Source organism: Achroia grisella, unplaced genomic scaffold (genome assembly GCF_030625045.1).
Source record: "Achroia grisella isolate CSIRO2021 unplaced genomic scaffold, CSIRO_AGI_Agris_v1 utg784, whole genome shotgun sequence".
Taxonomy (NCBI): Eukaryota; Metazoa; Arthropoda; class Insecta; order Lepidoptera; family Pyralidae; genus Achroia; species Achroia grisella.
Genome location: NW_026713024.1, coordinates 1,667,569 through 1,690,753, shown reverse-complemented (window position 1 = coordinate 1,690,753; position 23,185 = coordinate 1,667,569). Strand labels below are relative to the sequence as shown.

General features: G+C 34.8%; 2 protein-coding genes across 3 annotated transcripts in view; one reads left to right on the top strand and one right to left on the bottom strand.

Moving 5' to 3' along the window:
• The first annotated feature begins 469 nt into the window (after positions 1-469).
• Positions 470-10,018, top strand: LOC131851555 (xylose isomerase-like). The gene is made up of 8 exons (XM_059202065.1): positions 470-545; positions 1,258-1,404; positions 1,929-2,202; positions 3,437-3,877; positions 4,531-4,624; positions 5,193-5,351; positions 5,852-5,937; positions 9,925-10,018. Exons 1-8 carry the CDS (start codon positions 470-472, stop codon positions 10,016-10,018), a joined length of 1,371 nt encoding a protein of 456 aa, XP_059058048.1.
• Positions 10,019-18,651: 8,633 nt separating this feature from the next.
• LOC131851499 (uridine-cytidine kinase-like 1) overlaps positions 18,652-23,185 on the bottom strand; it is a 44,074-nt gene continuing 39,540 nt past the window's right edge. For both annotated transcript variants that reach the window (XM_059202005.1, XM_059202006.1), the window contains exons 10-12: positions 21,908-22,053; positions 19,870-20,067; positions 18,652-19,353 (exon numbers count right to left, since the gene is read on the bottom strand). In XM_059202005.1, coding sequence (XP_059057988.1) covers positions 19,237-19,353; positions 19,870-20,067; positions 21,908-22,053 — 461 coding nt within the window. In that variant the 3' untranslated portion in view covers positions 18,652-19,236. The remainder of the gene's footprint in view (positions 19,354-19,869; positions 20,068-21,907; positions 22,054-23,185) is intronic.

The window sequence follows — 23,185 nt, the reverse complement described above, 5'->3', positions numbered from 1 at the left end:
TATAACCTTGGGCTGACCTGACATCATGCTCATCTTGTCCTCCTCCACTGGTGCCCCGCTAGCGTAAACCGTTGCGCAGGCGGGTGCATCATTCCATTATCATCCATAACTAAAAAATACACAAACCGATAAAAACAAACAAATTCATGAATACAAGTGTTTGTACCGTGCGAGGAATCGAACCCGCTACCATCGGTAAAGCAGCGTACTAAACCGCTAGACCACCGAGGTCAAACTGAATCTGAATGATATACCAGTGTTACCCAACACTCGTATTTAACAGGTTATAAACAAAAACATCATGTTACGGTCCGGTTATTCTTTTCATGTGATTTTATATAATAGAGGTCGGACTGCGGCCGCTGTTATATCTGTCTACCATTACATTAACGGTCACTACAGTTGAGAGGTGTGGTGGTATCTGTCTGCCATTACATTAACGGTCACTACAGTTGATAGGTGTGGTGGTATGTCTACGGGGTACAACCAACCTGGGGCGAAGAGGCAGAAGCGAGAAGGGAGGGCTGACAATGATTATTTTCAAGGTAAATATAACTTAACACACCACCGAAAGTCAAGTCGTTTTTCTTACGATGAGACAGCTTTCCGAATGAGCGGTAGATTAAATAAGTTATGACTATACAAAAGTACTTAAATGTAAGTTTATTTAAATAAAGAATTTTCTTTTCTAACCTTTGTATTGAACCATTTTGATATTTTAATATATGCAACTTAAGTCACAATTTTAAATATTGAACTGTTGCGGTACATTTCTTTAGAACTATCTTCGGAATTCAGTAGTTACAAAACACTTCGGGTATCATAATCATTAATAATAATAATAATAAAATTTCATGGGCACTAGATACAAATACGTAGATATTTTTTTTTCGTAAATACCTACATACATATTATACATAGAAAATACCCAGATCGATACAAACAATCATACTTATTAATTAATAGAAATGTTTGTGCCGTGCGAGGAATCGAAGCCGCGACCATCGGACGTAAAGCGGTGTGCTGGACCGCTAGACCACCAAGGTCGTCGCATTACATAGTATAGAATAAAGTCGCTGTCGCTGTCTGTCCCTATGTATGTACGCAACGGATTTTGAAGCACTTTTTTTGTAGATGGAGTGATTCTACGGGAAGCTTTATATATATATATATATATATATATATATAATACGTATACACCCGTGCGAAGCCGGGGCGAGTAGCTAGTATTTCTAATATTATTTATTTTATTCTTAGGCATAGACAAAATGGAGTACAACAATATGGCATCGTTATCGGACACAAGTGCCTACCGCTACTACAACAGCTCTGAGCGGGTGCACTCCAGGCCAATGGAGGACTGGGTGAAATACAGTGTCTCCCTCACCGAGTTCCGGAGTAATGGTGACGTATATATAATAGAAATGGTCACTATTTTCTCTCTGTCGTCAACAGGTTTCTACAACACATCTGCGAAAGGTTTAGTGAACCCATCGCGAGATATAGATAAAGAAAAAAAATTTACGGGAGCGACAATTTTTTTTTTCTTTATTTTAGCCGCTTAGCCGCGAATTTTAGCCGCTTAGCCGCGATTTTCCATGAAATCACAATCATGTAACAAACAGTCATCCTACATGGTTCTAGCCCACTCATGAATAAACGAAATATTTCTTTGGAAACTTTACACTCTATCCCGAGGAGATATAAACCATCGCTCCTAAGAATATCCTTCAATTCTGGTCCCTGTCGGGTCTAGGTAGCGAACTTTGGAAAAGGGCAAGCACAATAGATTATGCAAGTCGCAGTGCTACATGTCATAGCATCTGACAATAGCCCAAAATCCTCAATTAAAAAAAACAATCTTTCTTGCTCTGTGAATACTTTCGATTTTACGCTATTTATATGGATTAATAGTATAATTGTTTTAGGTCATAACAATTACGGTAAGCCACACCATGCTTGGGATGACGGTTCGCACTCCATCGACAACTACAAGCGTTGTATTAAAGCGTTCTTCGATTTTTGCAATAAACTCGGTGTAAAATACTGGACAGCTTTCGATACCGATCTAATCCCAATGACAGACAGCTGGGAGGAGAACCGAGTGTTATGGGACGATATTTTGGAGTACGTGCAGGATTTGATCCAACGATATCACGTTAAATTGCTGTGGTTAGCGCCAGATTTACATTCGCATACAAGGTGAAGTGACTGTTTTTGCTCTGTACTGATTCGAAAGTCTGACTGTCTATCTATCTCTTTCTTGCGTTTTACGACTAAATGCGTTATCGGATGAACTTAGTCAGACTTAGTTTTTTTTTTTGAGGGTTGTTAATGGAATGGTGCACCCGCCTGCGCTAACGGTCTACGCTGGCGGGGCACCAGTGGAGGATGATAAGATGAGCATGAGGTCAGGTCAGTTAGCCCATCGTGCAAATTCACCAAGAATTTAACACGATGGTTTCCAGGAGGAACCGCGTGGAGGTCGACCTGACATGGTACATTGCTAGCAATGGGGTTATCAATCCACATTACTAACAATCCCCTTCCCCTAGTCAGACTTAGTTAGTTAGATGAACAGTCAACACATAATAAAATTTGTAATCATATCTCTATTTATATTTAGTTTTTGGAATTATATATACTAGGTGGAGGGCGTCGATATTCGTAACACAGTTTTATACTTCTGTGAATATCATCGTTTCTTCAGTAAATTAGTACATATGTTTTCTGTATTAAGTAAATAAATAAATTTATATATAATTTATATCTTATATAAACAAGGAAATAAGGCCTGTCGCAGTATTAGTCATAGGAGAACAATGCATACAGTATGAACCCGTTATGAACAATCACCATCCGATTGTTCATAAGAGGTTCCTACTGTTTGCACTTGGCCTCTTACTAAGAATTTGCACAGTCAGGTCAATGCCTGCCTTTACAAGTATGTTCTTTCATGCCTGAATAGGCTATCAAGTAGGAAAGAATGCGTATGTAAATGTAGACAAAGAAAATTAGAAAGACTGCGCGCGCCGTTAGATTACACATTATCACGTATTTCTATCGAGCGTGAATTAAATTTTTTTAAAAATAAATATTTCAAAATGGCGCAAATGACCATGGAGCAAAAACATAATTCTAAAGCTATTAATAATTAAGAAATATTAACGTGTCTCTAGAAAATAAAATCTATGAAATAAAATTTAAAAGAAAATGTTATGACATGAAATATACGCGCGAATGAGTGAACAAAAAAAAATAGCGTACTGGCTTTCCCGCGCAAAATCACGTTTCTGAACGCGCGTGAAATAATATGTCCTCTATGTCCACTTCTAATTGACCTGACTTCATACGTGTTTTATTATCATCTTTCTCGGAAATAATATCACTACGAGTATGTATACATTTCAGATTATTTTGGTTTTTGTTTCTCTAGATATATTTCTGGCGCCTTCACGAGTAACGATGCCACTACCTTCACCCAAGCTGCGACACAGATTAAAAAATGCCTTGAAGTATCACAACGTTTAAACGCTGAATGTTTCCTTCTGTGGCCCTATAGAGAAGGCTACGATGTCATATTTCAATCCGATGTCGCCAGAGAAATTAAATTGTTTGCCAAACTATTGAAAATTACAGCCGAATATAAGGATAGATTGAACTACAGATGTCAATTGTTACTAATGCCGTATTATAACTGCCATTTAGGTAGAAATAACGGTTGGTTATGGCAACACCGAAATCGGCGGGAAAATGAACTGGTAAATATGTACATGTGGGACGTGACAAGTTGTTTGTACTTACTCAAGAGTTACAATTTGGATCGCTTTTACAAAGTCTGCACAATGCCTGGACATCATATGTGTATGGCAAATGTGTAAGTTACATATAAATTTTTGTAGTTTGTTACTAAATTACTATTTCGATAGATTGCACAAGATAATCGGTTTATTCGATTAATACAATTTTATTACCACCTCATCACTGTAACGTTATATATGATGTGATGAGGTGTCGCTACATAATATATTTATTTATTGTAGTATGAAGGTTGTGAGTATATGTTACAGGTGTAATAATTGAACTATTTATTGTACAATAGTAATTTTATTTGATAGTGTACATGGTCTACATGGTGTACATGGTGTACATGGCCTAATAGTAACGCGTACACTCAACGCGGAGTCGTAAGGTGGACTGACTTGACACTGAACTTAAATGTAAGTTATGTGGTGACGTAAACTAATGGAAGGGTGCCGAGGGTTGACAGAAATATTAAAAGTTTAGGGACACTAGTTTTTTATCTATGACTAGAAATATGAAAGTAATACAGAAGGTAATTGCAGAAAATAATTGGCTATTTGTACTCTTAATAAAATGGGGTACAAGAAGTTCATGAGTGGAAACAGAATATATAATTTTGACTGTAATGTTGCCATACTCATATCTTTCCTAATTTCTAGGCAAAAAGCTTAAAATTTTATACTATATAATGTTTACATCTTTAATAAATAATAAATATGCTTTTAGATACAACATGCTGGGCGGCGTGGTAATAACAAATGATATAGACCAGTACGACAGCAAAACCTTTACGCTCATGATGAAATGTGTGATCGATCAGGTAAATCCAGAAATAAAAAGAAATTTCCGAGAAACGACTGCCTATGGCGATAAAAACTTTTTGCCTAGCACGCGGTATAAAAAATCAAATCATATTGTACAAAAAGTAAAGATTGATCAAACCTCGTTCAAAGTTAAAATAAAAAAAATAATAAGAACACAGGAACAATTCACACAGCGCAATCATGTCCCAAGTAGTAGACAATTGTTACAAATACATTTTTTTTGTAAATCACATAGTATAAAACAAAGTCGCTGTCGCTGTCTGTCCCATAGGGACAATGCTTAAATCTTTAAAACTACGCAATGGATTTTGAAGCGGTTTTTTTTTAAATAGATAGAGTGATTCTAGAGGAAGGTTTATATATGTAATACATGTACATCCGTGCGAAGCCAGGGCAAGTAGCTAGTATAGTATATGCATAATATACCTACATAAAAAATACCCAGACTGATACAAACAATCATACTCATGAATAACAATGTTTTACAAATGAATTCGTGAGTATCGGAAATAAAGCGGTGTGCTAAACGGTTGGACCCATCCTTACTAAAATTTTGATTATCAGGGCATTCCACCGGGAGGTGTGAATTTGCAGTTACGAGCGCGGGAATGCTCGCCGCGAGAAATGCTCGCCTCGCATGCAAAATACGTAGATGCGTTAGCTAAGGCGTTACGCCTTGCCTCCGCTCTGGCCTCGGAGCAGACGTTCTCTAAACACTTGCAGGTAATTTATTTCCATGAAATTGACTGTATTCTACACAGAAAGCGTATTGGCATAGTTTTTATTGAATGCAAAACACGTGGATGCGTTAGCTAAGGTTTTACGCCTTACCTCCGTTCTGGTCTCGGAGCAGACCTTCTCTAAACATTTGCAGGTAACTTACTACCATGAAATTAACAGAACACTATACAGAATGTTATCTGCGTAGTTTGATTTAATGCAAAATATTTGGATGCTTTAGCTAAGGCTTTATGCCTTGCTTGCTTGCAGATTAATAATAAAATAGAGAAATGTGAGTAGCGGCCGCTGTTCTGTGTTACGCAAATTGTATTAACGTTTTGCGTAAAACAGAACGGCGGGAGGGAACGGTCGATCTAGAAATCGATGCTTATCGAGTGACAAATAGAATAGAAAAGATTGGCAGCGATCTTGGATTGTGGATACGTTATAAGTATCGGGCATAACAGTGTTAGATACTTATTACATTAATATTTGCTTCACAGCAACGTTACTCGTCGTTTGGCAGCGGGTTCGGTTCCCGGCTGGTCACCAGCGACGTCACAATGGAGGAGTGCGAGGACTATTACAAGTTAGTATTGTATGCTTTATCTTCTTGTGTCCTTGACTTAAAGTAAGTTGTTAATTCAACAAGCTATGTTTTTAGCGCGTTCGGTCGCATTATTTAGATCAGAGGTTTTTTGTGTTGTAGACCCTTTTCCATATTTTTCGGTTTTGGGTAGAATGGGGGGGGGGGGGCATTCTTACCTGGTATTGATTTTTGTAAATTTCTAACTGTAGTAAAGTTTAGTGTTAAAAACATAAAGTAAAAACAAGATGACCGCTATCGTAGACTCTTGTAGTTTGTCATAGACCTCTGGGGGTCGATATAGACCACTTTGGGAATCACTGATTTAGATGTTCCTTCTATAAAATAGCTTGCAAATTTCTTTCCTACTTGAGATTATGTAATATTATCTTATCTATGTTTGACTTATAGTTATATTTTGAACAATTCACACAATATCTTTATAAACTATAGCCTATGTGTTCTTCTGATGTATGAGCTATATTATTGTAAAGTTGCATTCAAAACTATTCAGTAGAGTTTTCGTGAAAGAATAATAAACATCCATTCATACAAACTTTCGCATTTATAATTTTAGTAACTACCCCTCCGATCGATCCCCCGTCCAATTCAAACGGGGACAACATTACGACGGGTTGAGCTGAGGTCCACAAGGCACCACAAGGGGTTCCCCTTGTGGTGCCCTCAGACTAAACTCGTATCCGTCAGGCAGGAGTTGGCTTTCAGCCGCTCCATAAGTCCTTCCGCGGGTTTGGAGTGTCATCTGCACTCGCCCCATAACGTCCGGTGAAGCTGTAAAGGCCAGCTGCGGCCAACAGTATTAGAGTAGCACAAAAAAAAATTGTGTAATACGAGTATACATATTTACGACTAGCTGACCTGCGCAACTTCCTCTTCATCACACTTGATGTGTATCATTATAAATATTTCGGCTATGTGTTTGTATCTGGTGTATAAGCTATATTACTGTTAAGTTTCATTAAAATCCGTTAAGTTGTTTTTGCGTGAAAGAGTACAATAACCATCTACAGTTACAAATCTTCGCTTTAATAATATTAGCAATTATCTTATCTGTGATATTAGTAAGATTAGTAGGATAAGATACTCGTATCTATATCTTGACATATATGTTACTAGCTACTCGCCCCGGCTTCGCATGGATGTACATGTGTTATATACATAAACCTTCCTCTAGAATCACTCTATATATTATGCCCAATTTACACTCAGCCCGAGTGGGCAGGGAAGTGAGCAGCGCGAGAGTGTAAACACTTCCAATGCCATTGGCGCTGCCACTCCTGCTGCCCGGCGCTCCCTCTATTGTGGGTTTTTCGTGTGCGAGTCAAATAGAAATAGAAATAATCTTTATTCAAATAAACTCATTACAAGCACTTTTGAATAGTCATATTTTGATTCTACCACTAATTCGGAATGCAGATTCATCACAAGAAAAATGAGCAAGAAACTTGTGTGTTGCTCTTTTTAATAGATGTTTTTTTTTATATAAATAATTACAGTATAACAAGTAAGAGGCATGCGATAATCAACATAGAAGTCGCTACGCACTCATTATTAATGTAATCAGATAATATTCTCAGTGCTATGGATTTAAAGTTTTTCTATAAAAACATTATTATCGTTAACGAATTCTTCAATTTTATAGTAAGCTTTTTTCAAAGGAACTGTTTTATTTGACATTTAAATCTTTTTTCTGAAGGACTGGCAGCGCGAGTGGCAGCGTTTTTTTACATTCAGCCCTCTCGCTCAGTTATCGCCTGGCATATTTCCGGTAGCGCGAGTGGCAGGGGAAGCGGCTGAATGTAAACGTAGCATTAAAAAAAAATCTCTTTAAAATCCGTTCCGTAGTTTTAAAGATTTAAGCATACATAGGGACGGACAGACAGCGACAGCGACGTTGTTTTATATTATGTAATGATTTCTGTGTAATAGAGACATATGAAAGGGAGTTCCCCGTGAAACAATGCGTGCTTTATGACCACTAACAACGCACTGTTAAACCCATTTTTCAGTTCACACTGAATATTGGTGTAGATTGTATCACCTTCATTCTCAAGTTTAATATTTTGTACTAGTGTGTACAAAATATGAAACTTGAGAATGATGTTTAGTTCCAAGTGACATTATATTGTAGAGATGGTATCATCGTAATCAAGTTTAATATTTTGTACTACCTTGTTTAGTTCCAAGTGACATCCTTCATTCACTTCATTCTATCATCCTCTATTGGTGCCTCACCAGAGTTTGCGTTAGCGCAGACCGGTGCATCTTTTGATTCATTCATTCTTACTTATCTTTTTCTTTCCTTCTTTTCGTGTCAAATAGTGAGTTTTATTAAATTTTTTATGATACATCGTATATATGTGTACTGGTTATTGGAAACGAACTCTATTTATATAACAATAAAGTTCAGTGTTGTGATAGTTTTTACATAATACGTATGTGATGCAATGTAAATTTGATTTATGTAAGTATGTTATTAGATGTACATTTAATTTAAGTAATTTAGATTTTCTTCTGTGTAAGTGAAATGGAAAAAATGTTATAAAAATAATAATATTTTCTCCACAAAACATTGATTGGTTTACAGTAACTGAGCTATTTGGCATGTAAATGTAATGCTAGCACCTGGCTAATAAACAAGGATGTCATAAAATATATAGATAAATCAATTCCTGGTTATTTTTAATGAATGATAATCGTATGGTAAACCCGCCTGCGCTAGCAGTTTACGCTGTCGGGGCATCAGTGGAGGATGATAGGACTACCATGAAGTCAGGTCAGTTAGCCCATCGTGGTAAATTCATACCAGTGGAGGATGATAAGATGAATATGAGGTCAGGTCAGTTAGTTCATCGTGGTAAATTCATACCAGTGGAGGATGATAAGATGAATATGAGGTCAGGGCAGTTAGCCCATCGTGGTAAATTCATACCAGTGGAGGATGATAAGATGAATATGAGGTCAGGTCAGTTAGCTCATCGTGGTAAATTCATACCAGTGGAGGATGATAAGACGAATATGAGGTCAGGTCAGTTAGTTCATCGTGGTAAATTCATACCAGTGGAGGATGATAAGATGAATATGAGGTCAGGGCAGTTAGCCCATCGTGGTAAATTCATACCAGTGGAGGATGATAAGATGAATATGAGGTCAGGTCAGTTAGCTCATCGTGGTAAATTCATACCAGTGGAGGATGATAAGACGAATATGAGGTCAGGTCAGTTAGTTCATCGTGGTAAATTCATACCAGTGGAGGATGATAAGATGAATTGAGGTCAGGTCAGTTAGTTCATCGTGGTAAATTCATACCAGTGGAGGATGATAAGATGAATATGAGGTCAGGGCAGTTAGCCCATCGTGGTAAATTCATACCAGTGGAGGATGATAAGATGAATATGAGGTCAGGTTAGTTAGTTCATCGTGGTAAATTCATACTAGTGGAGGATGATAAGATGAATATGAGGTCAGGTCAGTTAGCTCATCGTGGTAAATTCATACCAGTGGAGGATGATAAGATGAATATGAGGTCAGGTCAGTTAGCCCATCGTGGTAAATTCATACCAGTGGAGGATGATAAGATGAATATGAGGTCAGGTCAGGTAGCTCATCGTGGTAAATTCATACCAGTGGCGGATTATAAGATGAATATGAGGTCAGGTCAGTTAGCCCATCGTGACAAATTCACCGGGAATGTATCACGATGATTTCCAAGGGGGACATGGTACATGGTCTGACATGTTACATTGCTAGCATCATATATATATATAGCATAGTGGTGTCATCAGTCCACATTACTAACAATTCCCTTCCCCCTCCTGGTGAATTTGTCACGCTGGGCTACCTGACCTGACTTCATCCCAATATTAATCATATTCCACTGGTGTCCTGCCAGAGTATACCCTTAGCACAGATGGATGCACCACTCCATTATCATCCATTCCTCTGATGTTTACTCTCATATTGTTGCAGGAGGAACCATCAAAACCAGCAAAATGATTCAACAAAATCGGAACAGCTGGATGTGATGTTCCAAAGATTTCTGGATACTTGTGACCGCATCTGAAACTTTAGCTGTAAGTATAACAAGTAATAATGTGGTTAAAAACTTTTTTTAAGCCAAGTATATTTTTTCATGTAGGTTTATTACAGACTCTTATGATATGTTTAGTATTTTAATCGGATTTATAAACTTTGTAAAAACTTGCGTAATGTTGACTGGATAGGCTCTCTTTTAGAGATAAGTCCTTTGTTAATATTGTGTTTAACATACTGCAATAATGTATTTAATATATGTACCTCAATAATGTACCTATTTAATAGTGCAATAAAGTTCATATTAACCAGTTTTAGATACAAATTGCGTTGTAAAGTAAATATGTTTTCAACAATTCATATATACACTGGTTCCGAAGCAGTGCAATGATATCCAATATCTCTAGACAATCTAACATATTTACTATACTGGTTAAGAGGTTCCGCTCCCCCGATTCTCAACATCAGTGATGCAGTTCTCTTTCGAATTATGACATGAAACCCGGATCCCAACAAGATCCTAAACCCATTTATCCATTATATTGTATGTTTTTATCGTTATGTAAAGACTAGTAAAAAAAATTAAATGCTATACTAAAAAAAAAGTTTGGATTCTAGCTGATTTGTACCTAATAGTAACAATTTGAAATGTGCCGAACCCAAATAATGGGATAAGGACAATGACAATAATTATGATGGTGAACAAATTTTTAAATTTAATTTGTTTCAAATAAAAACGATTGCAATTAAGTTACTTAATGGATATATTCATTACATTAGTGACAAAATTACATAGTTGTTCTTATAAATTACCCGTAATTTTCAGAACATTTCGTAGGTTTTTTTAATATATAATATAAATTTTATTATAATGTTTCGTTAATTATTTTGACTATTCTTAAATGCGTTTATTGTTCTGACTTAATAAATCTGTCTTAGTAAGTTAAATGACCAATGTTCTTTAACTTATAACCCTGTTAATTAATTAACTTTGAATACTCTACGTTATTTCTTAGTGTTATATTTCTCACGTGCCATTAAATGTATTTGTAATCGTAGCCATTGCAAATTGTATGCTTTATTTAATGTTTAAATATTTAGTTTTTTATGCAAGTCAAAAAAAGTATTAGATATTAGTTATTTTCATAATAGAACTAAACACTCAATTACTTATAACGGTTTATAAGTAGTTGAGTGTTATAACAACTCAGCACTATGTCTAGATTAATATACACTTTCTTCATATCATGCAATTGTGTGAGCGATAAATATAATAATACATATACGGACGTACCTATGCATTTAAGTAATAGAATATTTGTATAATAAATTATTTAATTATTGATTTTACTCGATCAAAATAAATGCCCAATGAATATATATCGTATCTGTAAAACTAAATATACTTACTTCATCACGTCACAGTACATGCTAAAGAAACTGTCGGTAGGTAATGTAGCATTAATATGGGTAATTTATGAACTACACTCTATTTTGTAATTGAACTAATTCATATAGGGCCCCACAAAATCGTTACACATACAAAATAATAGAAAAATACATAATTATATTAATTACATTATAACTAAATGCGTATCAAGATCTCTTTACTTATATTCTAGTGAGTACACCCAAGATTTATTAGTAGAGCCAATCATTAATTGACTTAAAACGGTTTATTTATTTTGGGCCCAAACCTAAATAAGTTGGCAACACTGCAATAAAAACATGAAGGGTCAAAAGGACTTGTATCCAGAGCCGTAAAACGCTACGTTACGTTACGTCATTGCAAACATTGTTTACCACTTTAATAATAAATATAGGTATTATAATAATTAAATTTAATAAATAAAATACTGTAATCAAATATTTGATAATTTATTTTCATTTCTTTTTTTGTAGTTTTCATATTCACAGCAACTTAAGGACTATAACTTTTAACATTAAATACTATTTAATAAATTATAGTACTTATACATAAAAATTGTGCATAATTTTTTAATATTACGAGGTAAGGCGTATGTAAATTTCAACCTTCAATGCCAGTAAAAATTTCTATATCGACACCATAGCTAATTGTAAAGACGATATAACATAGTTTTGCATGAGCTTCTATCTGCTTTTGAATAAGTGAGAGCGAGATAGAAGACAACGCAAAATGTCAAATTAATTGAAATTTATTGGCTTCTATTTTGTGTCGATGATGTAATTTGCATTTAGATAACTAAAAGGTCCAATAATAATTCTTAATTCTTTGTGTCTTGTTATATTACTATACAAAAATGCAAAATGCATATTAGATGCATGGATATCTTGTACATAATGTGTAATACGTGCATTATTTAACAATGACTTTTTACCATCTAGAGAAAGGGCATATACTCCATATAAAGTGCCAGTACGTAATCAAAATAGAAAAGAAAATTAAGATTTTAATACTAATCAAATCGCCTGTATGTACATAATATGTAGGGCTCCCAACCGTACTATTAATGAAATAATGAAAAAGAAAATGTGTACAATTTATTATATTTGTTATTTATCCAAAGTTCTATATTTAAATAACTTAAAAAATAAAAATTTATAAATGGCGGCAACCCTACTATAACTGCCACATTTTCCATTATATGATAAACAAAGTCACGACTAAATACACTTGTACAACTCAGTTACTGTACTATCAAATTGTATATTGCTTAATGAATACGTATTTTTTTTAAGTATACATATATATATATCAATGTCTACAATTTACAAAATGGTTTTTGCATCATATAAATACATGTCAACGGGTATAACATTTTATGTTTTACGTTTTTTTAATTACATAACCTATTTATACATGTGTAAGTTAAATAAACCACTTGTATATGGGATTTAGTTGGATTTACTTATGTCTGCAATTATCCATTTATTTCACCATTCCTTCTTTTGTTTTTCCTGTTAACTTTCTCTCTCTCACGGACACATCTATATTTCTCTTTCACGCAAGGTTCCACTTCATGCATCAGCCTATTCAATCCCCCTTGTATATACTTTAGTAAGAATAATAATAGCTTTTACTTATGTCTGCAATCTTCCATTTATTTCTTCGTCTCCATTCTACTGTTATTCGTTCTAATTCCTTCTTTTGTTCTCTATCTCTCTCTCTATTGCACACATCTATGTTTCTCTTTCACGCAAGCATTAACTTATCCAATCCCATATGTATATAAATGTCAGTTATAATGCATTTATAAGAGTGTTTTATAAATTATTTAGTAAATAGACAAGCGAAGGATTTTTTATGTGGAAAATGCATTTCTTATTTCTCTACAAATTATTTATGGAACTATAATACTTTTATATACATCTGAATAATATTTTTATACTATCAATTACATTTACACTGACTTGTTTACATTAATAAGTACTTATATTAGACATAATGGGTTTATAGTTATTTTTAAACATACGTGTATAATACAGATTTTTTTATATTTTTAACCGGGTTTTAACACGTATAATTTTATGGTAAATAAAGGTACTTACCTATCTTGACGTTTGGATTAGGTTGCGGTAGCGGTGGGTTACCGCTACCGCAACCAAGCCGACTCTTAGTCAAACGTCGTGAGAGGTAAGTAATTTTATTTACCATAAAATTATTCGTGTTTCGACCCGGTTAACAATATAAATAATGTATACCGTACATGTACACAAGCCGTAACCCACAGTTAAGTTATACGTAGTTACAACATTAATAAAACTGACCATTCACCAAGGAACATCAATTATGTGTATAAATATTAAGTATATAAAAACTCTTAACATTTCGAAAAAAAGTTTGAGAAAAATAAAGGACAAGAAAAAAGTCAACAATAACTTAAACTTTTACGTAATGTATATTGTTTTGAGTAAATTTTTAAATATATAATATTGGTTTATTCTGACTATGACTTTCTGACTATGTATGTTATGTATGTATTTAAGTATTTTTATCGATTGTCTAGTACCCATGATACTTAGCTTTTCATTTTAGGTCAATTTTAACATCGACGCAGATGGCGCTGTGTAAATTGTCCAGGGTTTATTATTATTTATTAATGTTACTTAGTTTTCTCGTAAACCATTTGTAGTAAAAATTTACAAATGTTTAATATAACATCTTTTAAGTAAAAAAAAAAAATCCAAAATCTTTTAGAAATAAAATTATTATTTGCTTTTAACAATGTTTTTTTGCATTTGAATGCCAAAATAATTATGATATATACAACATGGACGACTGTATTGGTATAAGTATGCTTTGCTAACCTCATTTTACCGTTTGTTGTGTAGCGCGATAGTTATCACTTCATCACTGTAGCGTATGAGGTGTCGCTACTTAATATATTTGTTTCCTGTAGTATTTAGGTGGTTAGTAGACAGGTCTAACAATTGAACTACATTAGTAACTATAGTGAGCTATATGGATTATAAGTAACGTGTACACTCAACGCGGAGTTGTAAAGTGGACTGACTACACTGAACTTAAATCTAAGTTATGTGGCGACATAAACTAATGGAAGGGTGCCGAGTGTTGACAGAAATATTACAAGTGTAGTCATAGTACTATAATTTTTTGACTTTTTTCTTACCTTTTTTTAGTTTTTGTTCAATAAGCATACAATTCTGATGCGTTAAGAGTTTTGACTATAACACACAATATCAAACGTAGGAAAGTATTTATTAATTATTCTTAAAATATATCCTTATACTAATTCGCTATTAAAGCAAAAGAAAGACTATAGAAAAAACAATCTTATATTTAAAAGTATGCGCTTCGTTCAGTCGAGATAAAAAGAAACGATTGAGATATAACGAACTAGTAACTAAAACTAACCGACAGCACACGAATGCTGTCAAATAAATAGTGTAAAATTATTCTAAAATAATATCCATTTATTTTTTTTTGTTTTCGTATAGCGATGTACTTTCTCAATCATTGTAACTATTGTTTAAATATAGGATGAAGTTAAAGGCCACTGTTTCAGACATTAAACTAATACTGACAGAATATACTGGATGGCATTTCATTGCCATTAGGAGAAAATTAGAGCATTGGATAAGATGAAACAATAACTTATCTTGGATAAGATAACGAACATACTGATGTTGTATAAAATTCATAAATATATATAAAACAACTTAGTTAATTAAAAAGCGACAGTTAATATAATAAAATGCGTTCTTATAAGCTCTATATAAATATATTTTGTAGATACATGTACTTCATAAATAGAATTGACCCCTGCAATCATAAATCAACTTATTAATAAACGGTCTAATGAAATTATATAAATATTATGTTTAAAACTATTTTTTTTTTCAAACTAAGATGTTAGAACAGCAATATTTGGAAGAAAGTGTCCAAAAATGGGTAATAGTTAAGTAATTAACATAACAAACAATTAGTAATTCTTTTAATTGTAAATATGTTTAAAACTATTTATTTTTAACTGGAAAAATTGGAAGAAAGTGTTAAAAAAATAGATAATAGTTAAATAATTCATATAACAAAAAATACTATTTATTTTTTTAATTGATAATAAAATAAATTTGTATAATATTTTATTATCGTAAATAAAATAGTTGTAACCTAATTTTAGCTATTTAAATATATCATAAATATATTTTGACTTTTATAACTTTGGCAATAATTTATATTGAATTTGTTTGTGTTTAATTGAATATGGGGGTAACATATTGTAACATATTGTAATTGTAATTATTGTTTCCTGAATAAACTTGTTTTAAATATAATTCAGCTATTTATTATTATTTCTATAATACACTCAATGACAGTTTCAACTGTAAGTAAATTAAAAAAAAATGTTTTTTTTATATCAATTCAGTATGCGATATAAAAAGGAAAATTTCAATTCTAGAAGAATCTAGAATTCCCTATCACATCTACCTAAAATATTGGGTACTAGGAACCTAGTGTACCTACTAATTCACTTTCAAGTCTTAAATTATTAGGAATCACGCAAATAAATTCATATTACTACAGATATAATTGCATTATCTATACAGATAAATAAAATTGAAGAATCTGTTTGTAATTTCAAATTAACAGGTTTTTACGAACTGCATATGAAAGTATATATGGTCATACATCATAAAATAAATTTAAAATAATTTTGTGAGTGTTTAAGCGTAACTCTACACAATGGCCTAGAGGAGAGGCTAAATGCAGAGAATAGAGTCCATCGATCCCCTGTTTAATTCAAACGGGGATCGAAATTACGACGGCCTGAGCGAAGGTTCGAAACCCTAACGGTGCCCTCAGAGTAAAGTCGTATCCGTCAGGCGGGAGTTGGCCTTCAGCCGCTCCATAAGTCCTTCCTTCCATCTGCACTCGCTCCCTATCGTCCAGCTGTACAGGCCTACAGCATTAGAGTAGTCCGAAAAAAAATATAACAAAAAAGTCATACTACATTACAAGTGTGTAACCGTGAAAATACTTTAAATTCATTACAATAGATTTGTATAAAAATTTAAAATGAATATATATATTTTTTATATTAATTTTCAAAGAGTTCTTATTATATATTATGTAATAATTAATATTCAATTAGTTAACGGCAGCACAATTAGGGAATGAATACATTGAATAAAATATATTTAAAGCCAACAAACTATTATGAAATATATTGGCTAAATAACCGTTTTCACAAGCCGTCAATTAAATTCGATTTGTGGAAGTATGAATAGTTGTCTATGGATATATTCGGACTCTTGCATGTAAACGTTAGTAGTTATTGACGACCTCGGTGGTCCAGCGGTCTAGTACACCGCTTTACGACCGATGGTCGCGGGTTCGATTCCTCGCACGGCACAAACATTTGTATACATGAGTATGATTGTTTGTATCGGTCTGGGTGTTTTCTATATATAATATGTATGTATTTACAAAAAAAAAAATATCTATGTATTTGTATCAGTTATCTAGTACCCATAACACAAGCTTTAGCTAGCTTAACTTGGGTCTAGAAGGCGCTTTGTGAATTGTCCAAAAAAAAAATATATACACATAATATAAGATATACAGATGTTTAGATATGTATTTATATATGGTAAATAAATGTATATTATTAGCTATTTATTTATACATATTTGTATGTGTATTCTCCATTATATAATTTATTTATATTTGCTCCGTAAATAATTATTGTCTGTCACCCCTGGTTGACTGATTGATAATGCGGCATGGTGATAAGTTCACCATATGTAAAATTATATGTTTTGATTTTATATGCATTGAAGGTATATAAATAAAAAAATCTGTTAAAAACCAAACTTTTAAAACAAAAATACACCACGTCTATGATAGTAGAACATATTTTCTGCAATGGTCTAATACAAATGTAATAAAATACACTGAATTATATATTTTTTTGTGAATATATTAAAATAATATGAAACAATTGTCCATCTGTCAGTATGTATGTAGATGTACCTTATAAAAACTAAGGCATGAAATTAAATGCCTAATTTCTCCAATGTATAGAAAAAGATATATGTAAACTATATCTTGCAAAAGCTACTCCATGGAAATGAATGTGATTTTTGCCAATATACTGACGTGAAGTTTTAGTTATAGGCTCCATTTTAACATAGGAAAAAATAATTCCAACGAAGGAGTTGCTAGTCTAGAAATAAAATCCTATTTTGAGCCCCTTACCTATATTACATATTTTTGGGATTCATTCAGTGCCTAAATGTGGTATTACCATAAGCAAATAACTTTCGAATGTCCATCCATATAGCCTCTTTCACAATGTTGTTATTTACTTCATTAAAAAATTAAATAAATAAATAAATAACAGTAAAAAATTCGATTCATCTAATAAGTATCGATGTGCCAATATCATATAGTAAGTTCATTAATATACATATTTTAACATAATAAATTTTTGGTATAAACATTACAATAATTGTGTATGTATTTATAAGTACATAAATATGTATATAAATACATATATTTATATATTTAGCCGGTTTATAAAGTGACAATTTCGGTAAAAACTTCGACGTCAGCACGAAAAAAGCACCATATAAATATATTTTCAATCAAAAGCATGCTAAAATTATTTATTACATGTCTGAATATATTTATAATTTTATTAATATTGTAATAAAATACCGTATAAAAACGATACTGGGACTAGTAAGTAGCGCGAGAACTAAACCTCTTATTGATCAAAAGCTAATATACTAATTTTACCTACTAAATTGACTATTAAGTCTGTTTGTCATTTAGTTTGAAATTATTTTTTGTCTTATTGATAAATTGGCCCAGGCGCTATAGACGATCATAGGTTTTTTATGTAACTAACATTAGCAGCATTTATATATATTATACGATACATTCTTTCACGCGTCATTTTGCGCGAGAATCCAACGCGCGCAATCATGGAGCTTGCATTTGACTATCTTTTAAAATTATATTTTTTATTAAAAAAAATATTCTAGAAAAACGTTTACGATTTATTTTCTATCAATAACTCTACGACTGCTTCTACTCCATGGTCAGAGTCCGCCATTTTGTAATGATAATTAGACATTACAAAAAGGCGCTAAAGCACGCACGATTGCAGAACACAATTTGCGCCCTCGATTTTTCTCGTTCCCTTTGTCTACGTTTACATGCACATTCTTTCCTGCGTGAAGGCAGATACACGCGTGAATGAGCGTACGTGTAAAGGTAGCTAATGACAAAACATTATTACAGTAAAAATAGTTTAAGTCGACATTTTTTACAAATAAGAGATTTTAGAAAAATTGTCACAGTGTAAACACAGCCTATCTTGTGCATAATGCACTTCATCAGATGTGAATTAGACTTACACTAACAATTGCGTATACACAAGTCGTAGATGGACTAGTTGACAATTAGCGATACGCGATTAATACTAATCACTCGATTCCGACAATCATTCGAATCATTCGATTCTATCGGAACGTTATCCGACTAGAAACTACCAACCTAATGTAATTAGTGTTCCTCCATGCTCGAGTTGATACGATTATGAATGGCATTGATTCATTGGACGTAGACTTAACCTATGTAACGAATTACTCATTAGTAATTCGATTATCAGCAATCGCAATAACTTTACCTATCGAATCGCATTAACCTTAACGATACGAATAACTCAGATTCTCGCATCGCCAATATGATTACATCTATCTCTGTCGCACGTACCGTTCTCGCTGAATCCGTCTTTTTCACTCGTCGTCGGATGGTTCCGTGCCGAAGTACCGGTCGCCGAAGTTGCCGATGCCGGGTAATACGTAGAATTTCTCGTTTATCTCCGGGTCTAGCGCTGAGGTTATGATTTTGACCTGTTGAATTTGGTGATGGTTATTTTCGTTAAATACAACGAGTTCAACTACGAGTTGTAATACTGATCTGTGTTACAGTTTACCAGCATACACAACAGCTCAAATGTAACTTTTCAATCCGGTAATAGGAGAATCCATTAGGCATGCAACGCATATTTATATTTTGAGAAAATACTATGCATATATAACTAATATTATATGTACAATATATATTATGAAATATATAGAAAGTTTGTTGGATGTTGGAGTAAGAAATGTGGACTAATTACATCATGTACTAAGTAAGTAAGATTAAAGTCCACGCGGTTTCCCCTGGTAAGCACCTTAATAAATTGCTGGTGAATTTGTCACAATGGGCTAACCTAACCTGACCTCATACTCATCCTATCTATGAGCATTTCTTTTCTTAACATTTATTATTATTATTTACGGGCCTAGTACGCTTTTACTGCGCCCATCTGGCTGCCGTGTGAAGGGTCCATAACCAGTGGGATCCAGAGAGTGGGGGGTTGGCACCTTGGGGAAGGCGTAGGCGATGGTGTGCACGCCGATCTCGGCCATGAGCAGCGACACGAGCGAGATGTGGTGCTCGGGCACGTCGTGGTCGAGCAGCACGCGCACCGCCATCAGCGCGGCCGCGCCCGTCGCCACCGTCGCGTCCATCAGCACCACGCGGTAGTCCTTGATGTCCTTCGGCAGCCGCAGGTAGTACAGCTGCCGAACAAACAAACGTTCGGTCTCGGTGCTCTAGTGGCACGAGCTACCACCATCACACACTATCGTGCTACACAACGTTCCGTCTCGGTGCCCTAGTGTTATCTACCCGCGACAATATATATGTACGAAGTGTACCATATACCATGGGGTAGTCCCTGATATCCTTTGGCAGAAGCAGGTAATACAACTGCAGACGCTTGCTCGTATTTAAGTTAATATTGGTAACCCGTCACAAGAGGCTGTTAATCTAATTACTCGGGGTTATTGTCCCAGCAGTTGATTCCGGGGCAAAAGGTTTAACCTCGAGATCCCAAACTTCACCCCCCTAAGGGGATGCAAAAAACCTGTGTCAATTAACGCTCCGTCTCGATGCTCTAGCTACTATCAGACACAAAACGACCGGATGGATAATGTGGATGACCAATATCAGTCAAAGCTCCATTAGCGCCATCTGCCGTGTGTTTTCCTAGCCTATATAGTTGTAGATTTTGGGTTTTACTCCGCGTATTCTGCATCCCACATCATCTATTTTGAATCCGTTTGAGAACCTAACCAGGTCTTGATCTCAGTTAGTCGCTTCAGCAGGTAGTTCAGGCTACTGATAGCCCACATTATAAATTTCTTACAAACTAAACAAACATCATTGCCTTGCTTGTATTCTATTATTTGTGGTCGGCGCAATATATCACCATCTTCCACTGATCCATATCGGATTATCCTCTCCTTTTATTCATATCATCTTTCGCACAATCACATCATTTTTTGATTGTCCTTTCCCTTTCCATCCATCCACGTTCATATTATATACTTTCTTTAAGACATGATCCTCGCTCCTCCACATAACATGCCCATACCAAGTCAATCTGTTACCTCTCATTTGTTTATAACTGGCACAACTTTCAAACTTCCTCATATATACACTTTACTTGCATACACCTGTCTCAACATTCGCATTTCTGTCACATGCACACGCCTTTCGTCCGTCCCCTTTACGGCTCAACATTGAGATCCATACAAAATGATAGATTTTATATCAGATTTATTACCCTTTAGCTTTAAGGACATTCGGGGGTAGCATATTGTTTCTGAAGGCTGTCGCCATTTAATCCGTCTGGCACTAATTCTGTGCCTTACATCACGGTCTATGTCGGCATTGTTCTGAATAACTGAACCGAGGTATAGACTTAACATACATCTATACTGTTCAAAATCTACCCTGTATCATCGTAAGCACAGATATTATATTATATTAGAGTCCGTTAGTTTTCTGTTCCCGCGCGTTCCTTTCCCCTCCCTAACTAGTAACAAACGGACTGTACAGCGGCCTTGACGCGCGCGCGCATTGTGTTGTGAATTAAAATAAATTAGAACTGTGTTAACCTACTGTGAAGCTGGAAAGCTAGCGAAGATACCTTCGAGACCCTGAAGCCCGAGAAATCCGCAGAACCATAAAGGTAAATGACTGACGCTTCCCTAACATTTTGGTAGCAGAGTAGTTTCCCAAACATATACTAATATTATAAAGCTGAAGAGTTTGTTTGTTTGAACGCGCTCAGGATCTCCTGGTTGGAGTTGAAAATTCTTCTTTTGTGTTGGATAATCCATTTGTCGAGGAAGGCTTTAAGCAGTATAACATTATGCTACAACAAACAGAAGCCAAGCATCAGAGAAAATTGTTGCAAAAACGGGGAAAATTAAATTCACATTTGAGGGCTTCCAAAGTCGCGAGCACAGCTAGTATCAAATATAAATTGTCTCTGGTCACAAAAATCTGCCACAGTAGTGGCAGTTACAGATATTAGTACGTATATAGATATACTAATGTGTATACACTTACCTCTGGCTCGTCAGTTTGTTGGTTGGTCTGTATGAGGATCTTCCCTATGCGTATATCCTTGCAGACGTCGCACACGGCCTGCTCCATGGTCTCCCCGGCTCGGAGGATGGACACGCCGCAGATCTTCTCCACGTCGCACTTACGACCTGACCAAAGATTAGGAGAATGAAACTAGCTGTTAGTCGTGACTTCGTCTGTTTTCTTAGAGATAATTAGTAATTACGATGTGACCAATGATTCAAACTAGCTGTTAGCCGCGACTTCGTCTGCTTTCTTAGAGATAATTACGATCTGACCAATGATTCAAACTAGCTGTTAGCCGCGACTTCGTCTGCTTTCTTAGAGATAATTACGATCTGACCAATGATTCAAACTAGCTGTTAGCCGCGACTTCCTCTGCTTTCTTAGAGATAATTACGATCTGACCAATGATTCAAACTAGCTGTTAGCCGCGACTTCGTCTGCTTTCTTAGAGATAATTACGATCTGACCAATGATTCAAACTAGCTGTTAGCCGCGACTTCGTCTGCTTTCTTAGAGATAATTACGATCTGACCAATGATACAAACTAACTGTTAGCCGCGACTTCGTCTGCTTTCTTACAGGTAATTACGATCTGACCAATGATTCAAACTAGCTGTTAGCCGCGACTTCGTCTGCTTTCTTAGAGATAATTACGATCTGACCAATGATACAAACTAACTGTTAGCCGCGAGTTCGTCTGCTTTCTTAGAGATAATTACGATCTGACCAATGATTCAAACTAGCTGTTAGCCGCGACTTCGTCTGCTTTCTTAGAGATAATTACGATCTGACCAATGATACAAACTAACTGTTAGCCGCGAGTTCGTCTGCTTTCTTAGAGATAATTACGATCTGACCAATGATTCAAACTAGCTGTTAGCCGCGACTTCGTCTGCTTTGTTACAGATAATTACGATCTGACCAATGATTCAAACTAGCTGTTAGCCGCGACTTCGTCTGCTTTCTTAGAGATAATTACGATCTGACCAATGATACAAACTAGCTGTTAGCCGCGACTTCGTCTGCTTTCTTAGAGATAATTACGATCTGACCAATGATTCAAACTAGCTATTAGCCGCGACTTCGTCTGCTTTCTTAGAGATAATTACGATCTGACCAATGATACAAACTAGCTGTTAGCCGCGACTTCGTCTGCTTTCTTAGAGATAATTACGATCTGACCAATGATTCAAACTAGCTATTAGCCGCGACTTCGTCTGCTTTCTTAGAGATAATTACGATCTGACCAATGAT

Bases quoted from the DNA above. Each gene is read 5' to 3' on its own strand.
- LOC131851555 (XM_059202065.1), top strand. From the start codon at position 470: ATGTCTACGGGGTACAACCAACCTGGGGCGAAGAGGCAGAAGCGAGAA. The intron at 1,405-1,928 runs GTGACGTATATA...TAATTGTTTTAG, and splicing joins CACCGAGTTCCGGAGTAATG to GTCATAACAATTACGGTAAG. The intron at 5,352-5,851 runs GTAATTTATTTC...TTTGCTTCACAG, and splicing joins CGTTCTCTAAACACTTGCAG to CAACGTTACTCGTCGTTTGG.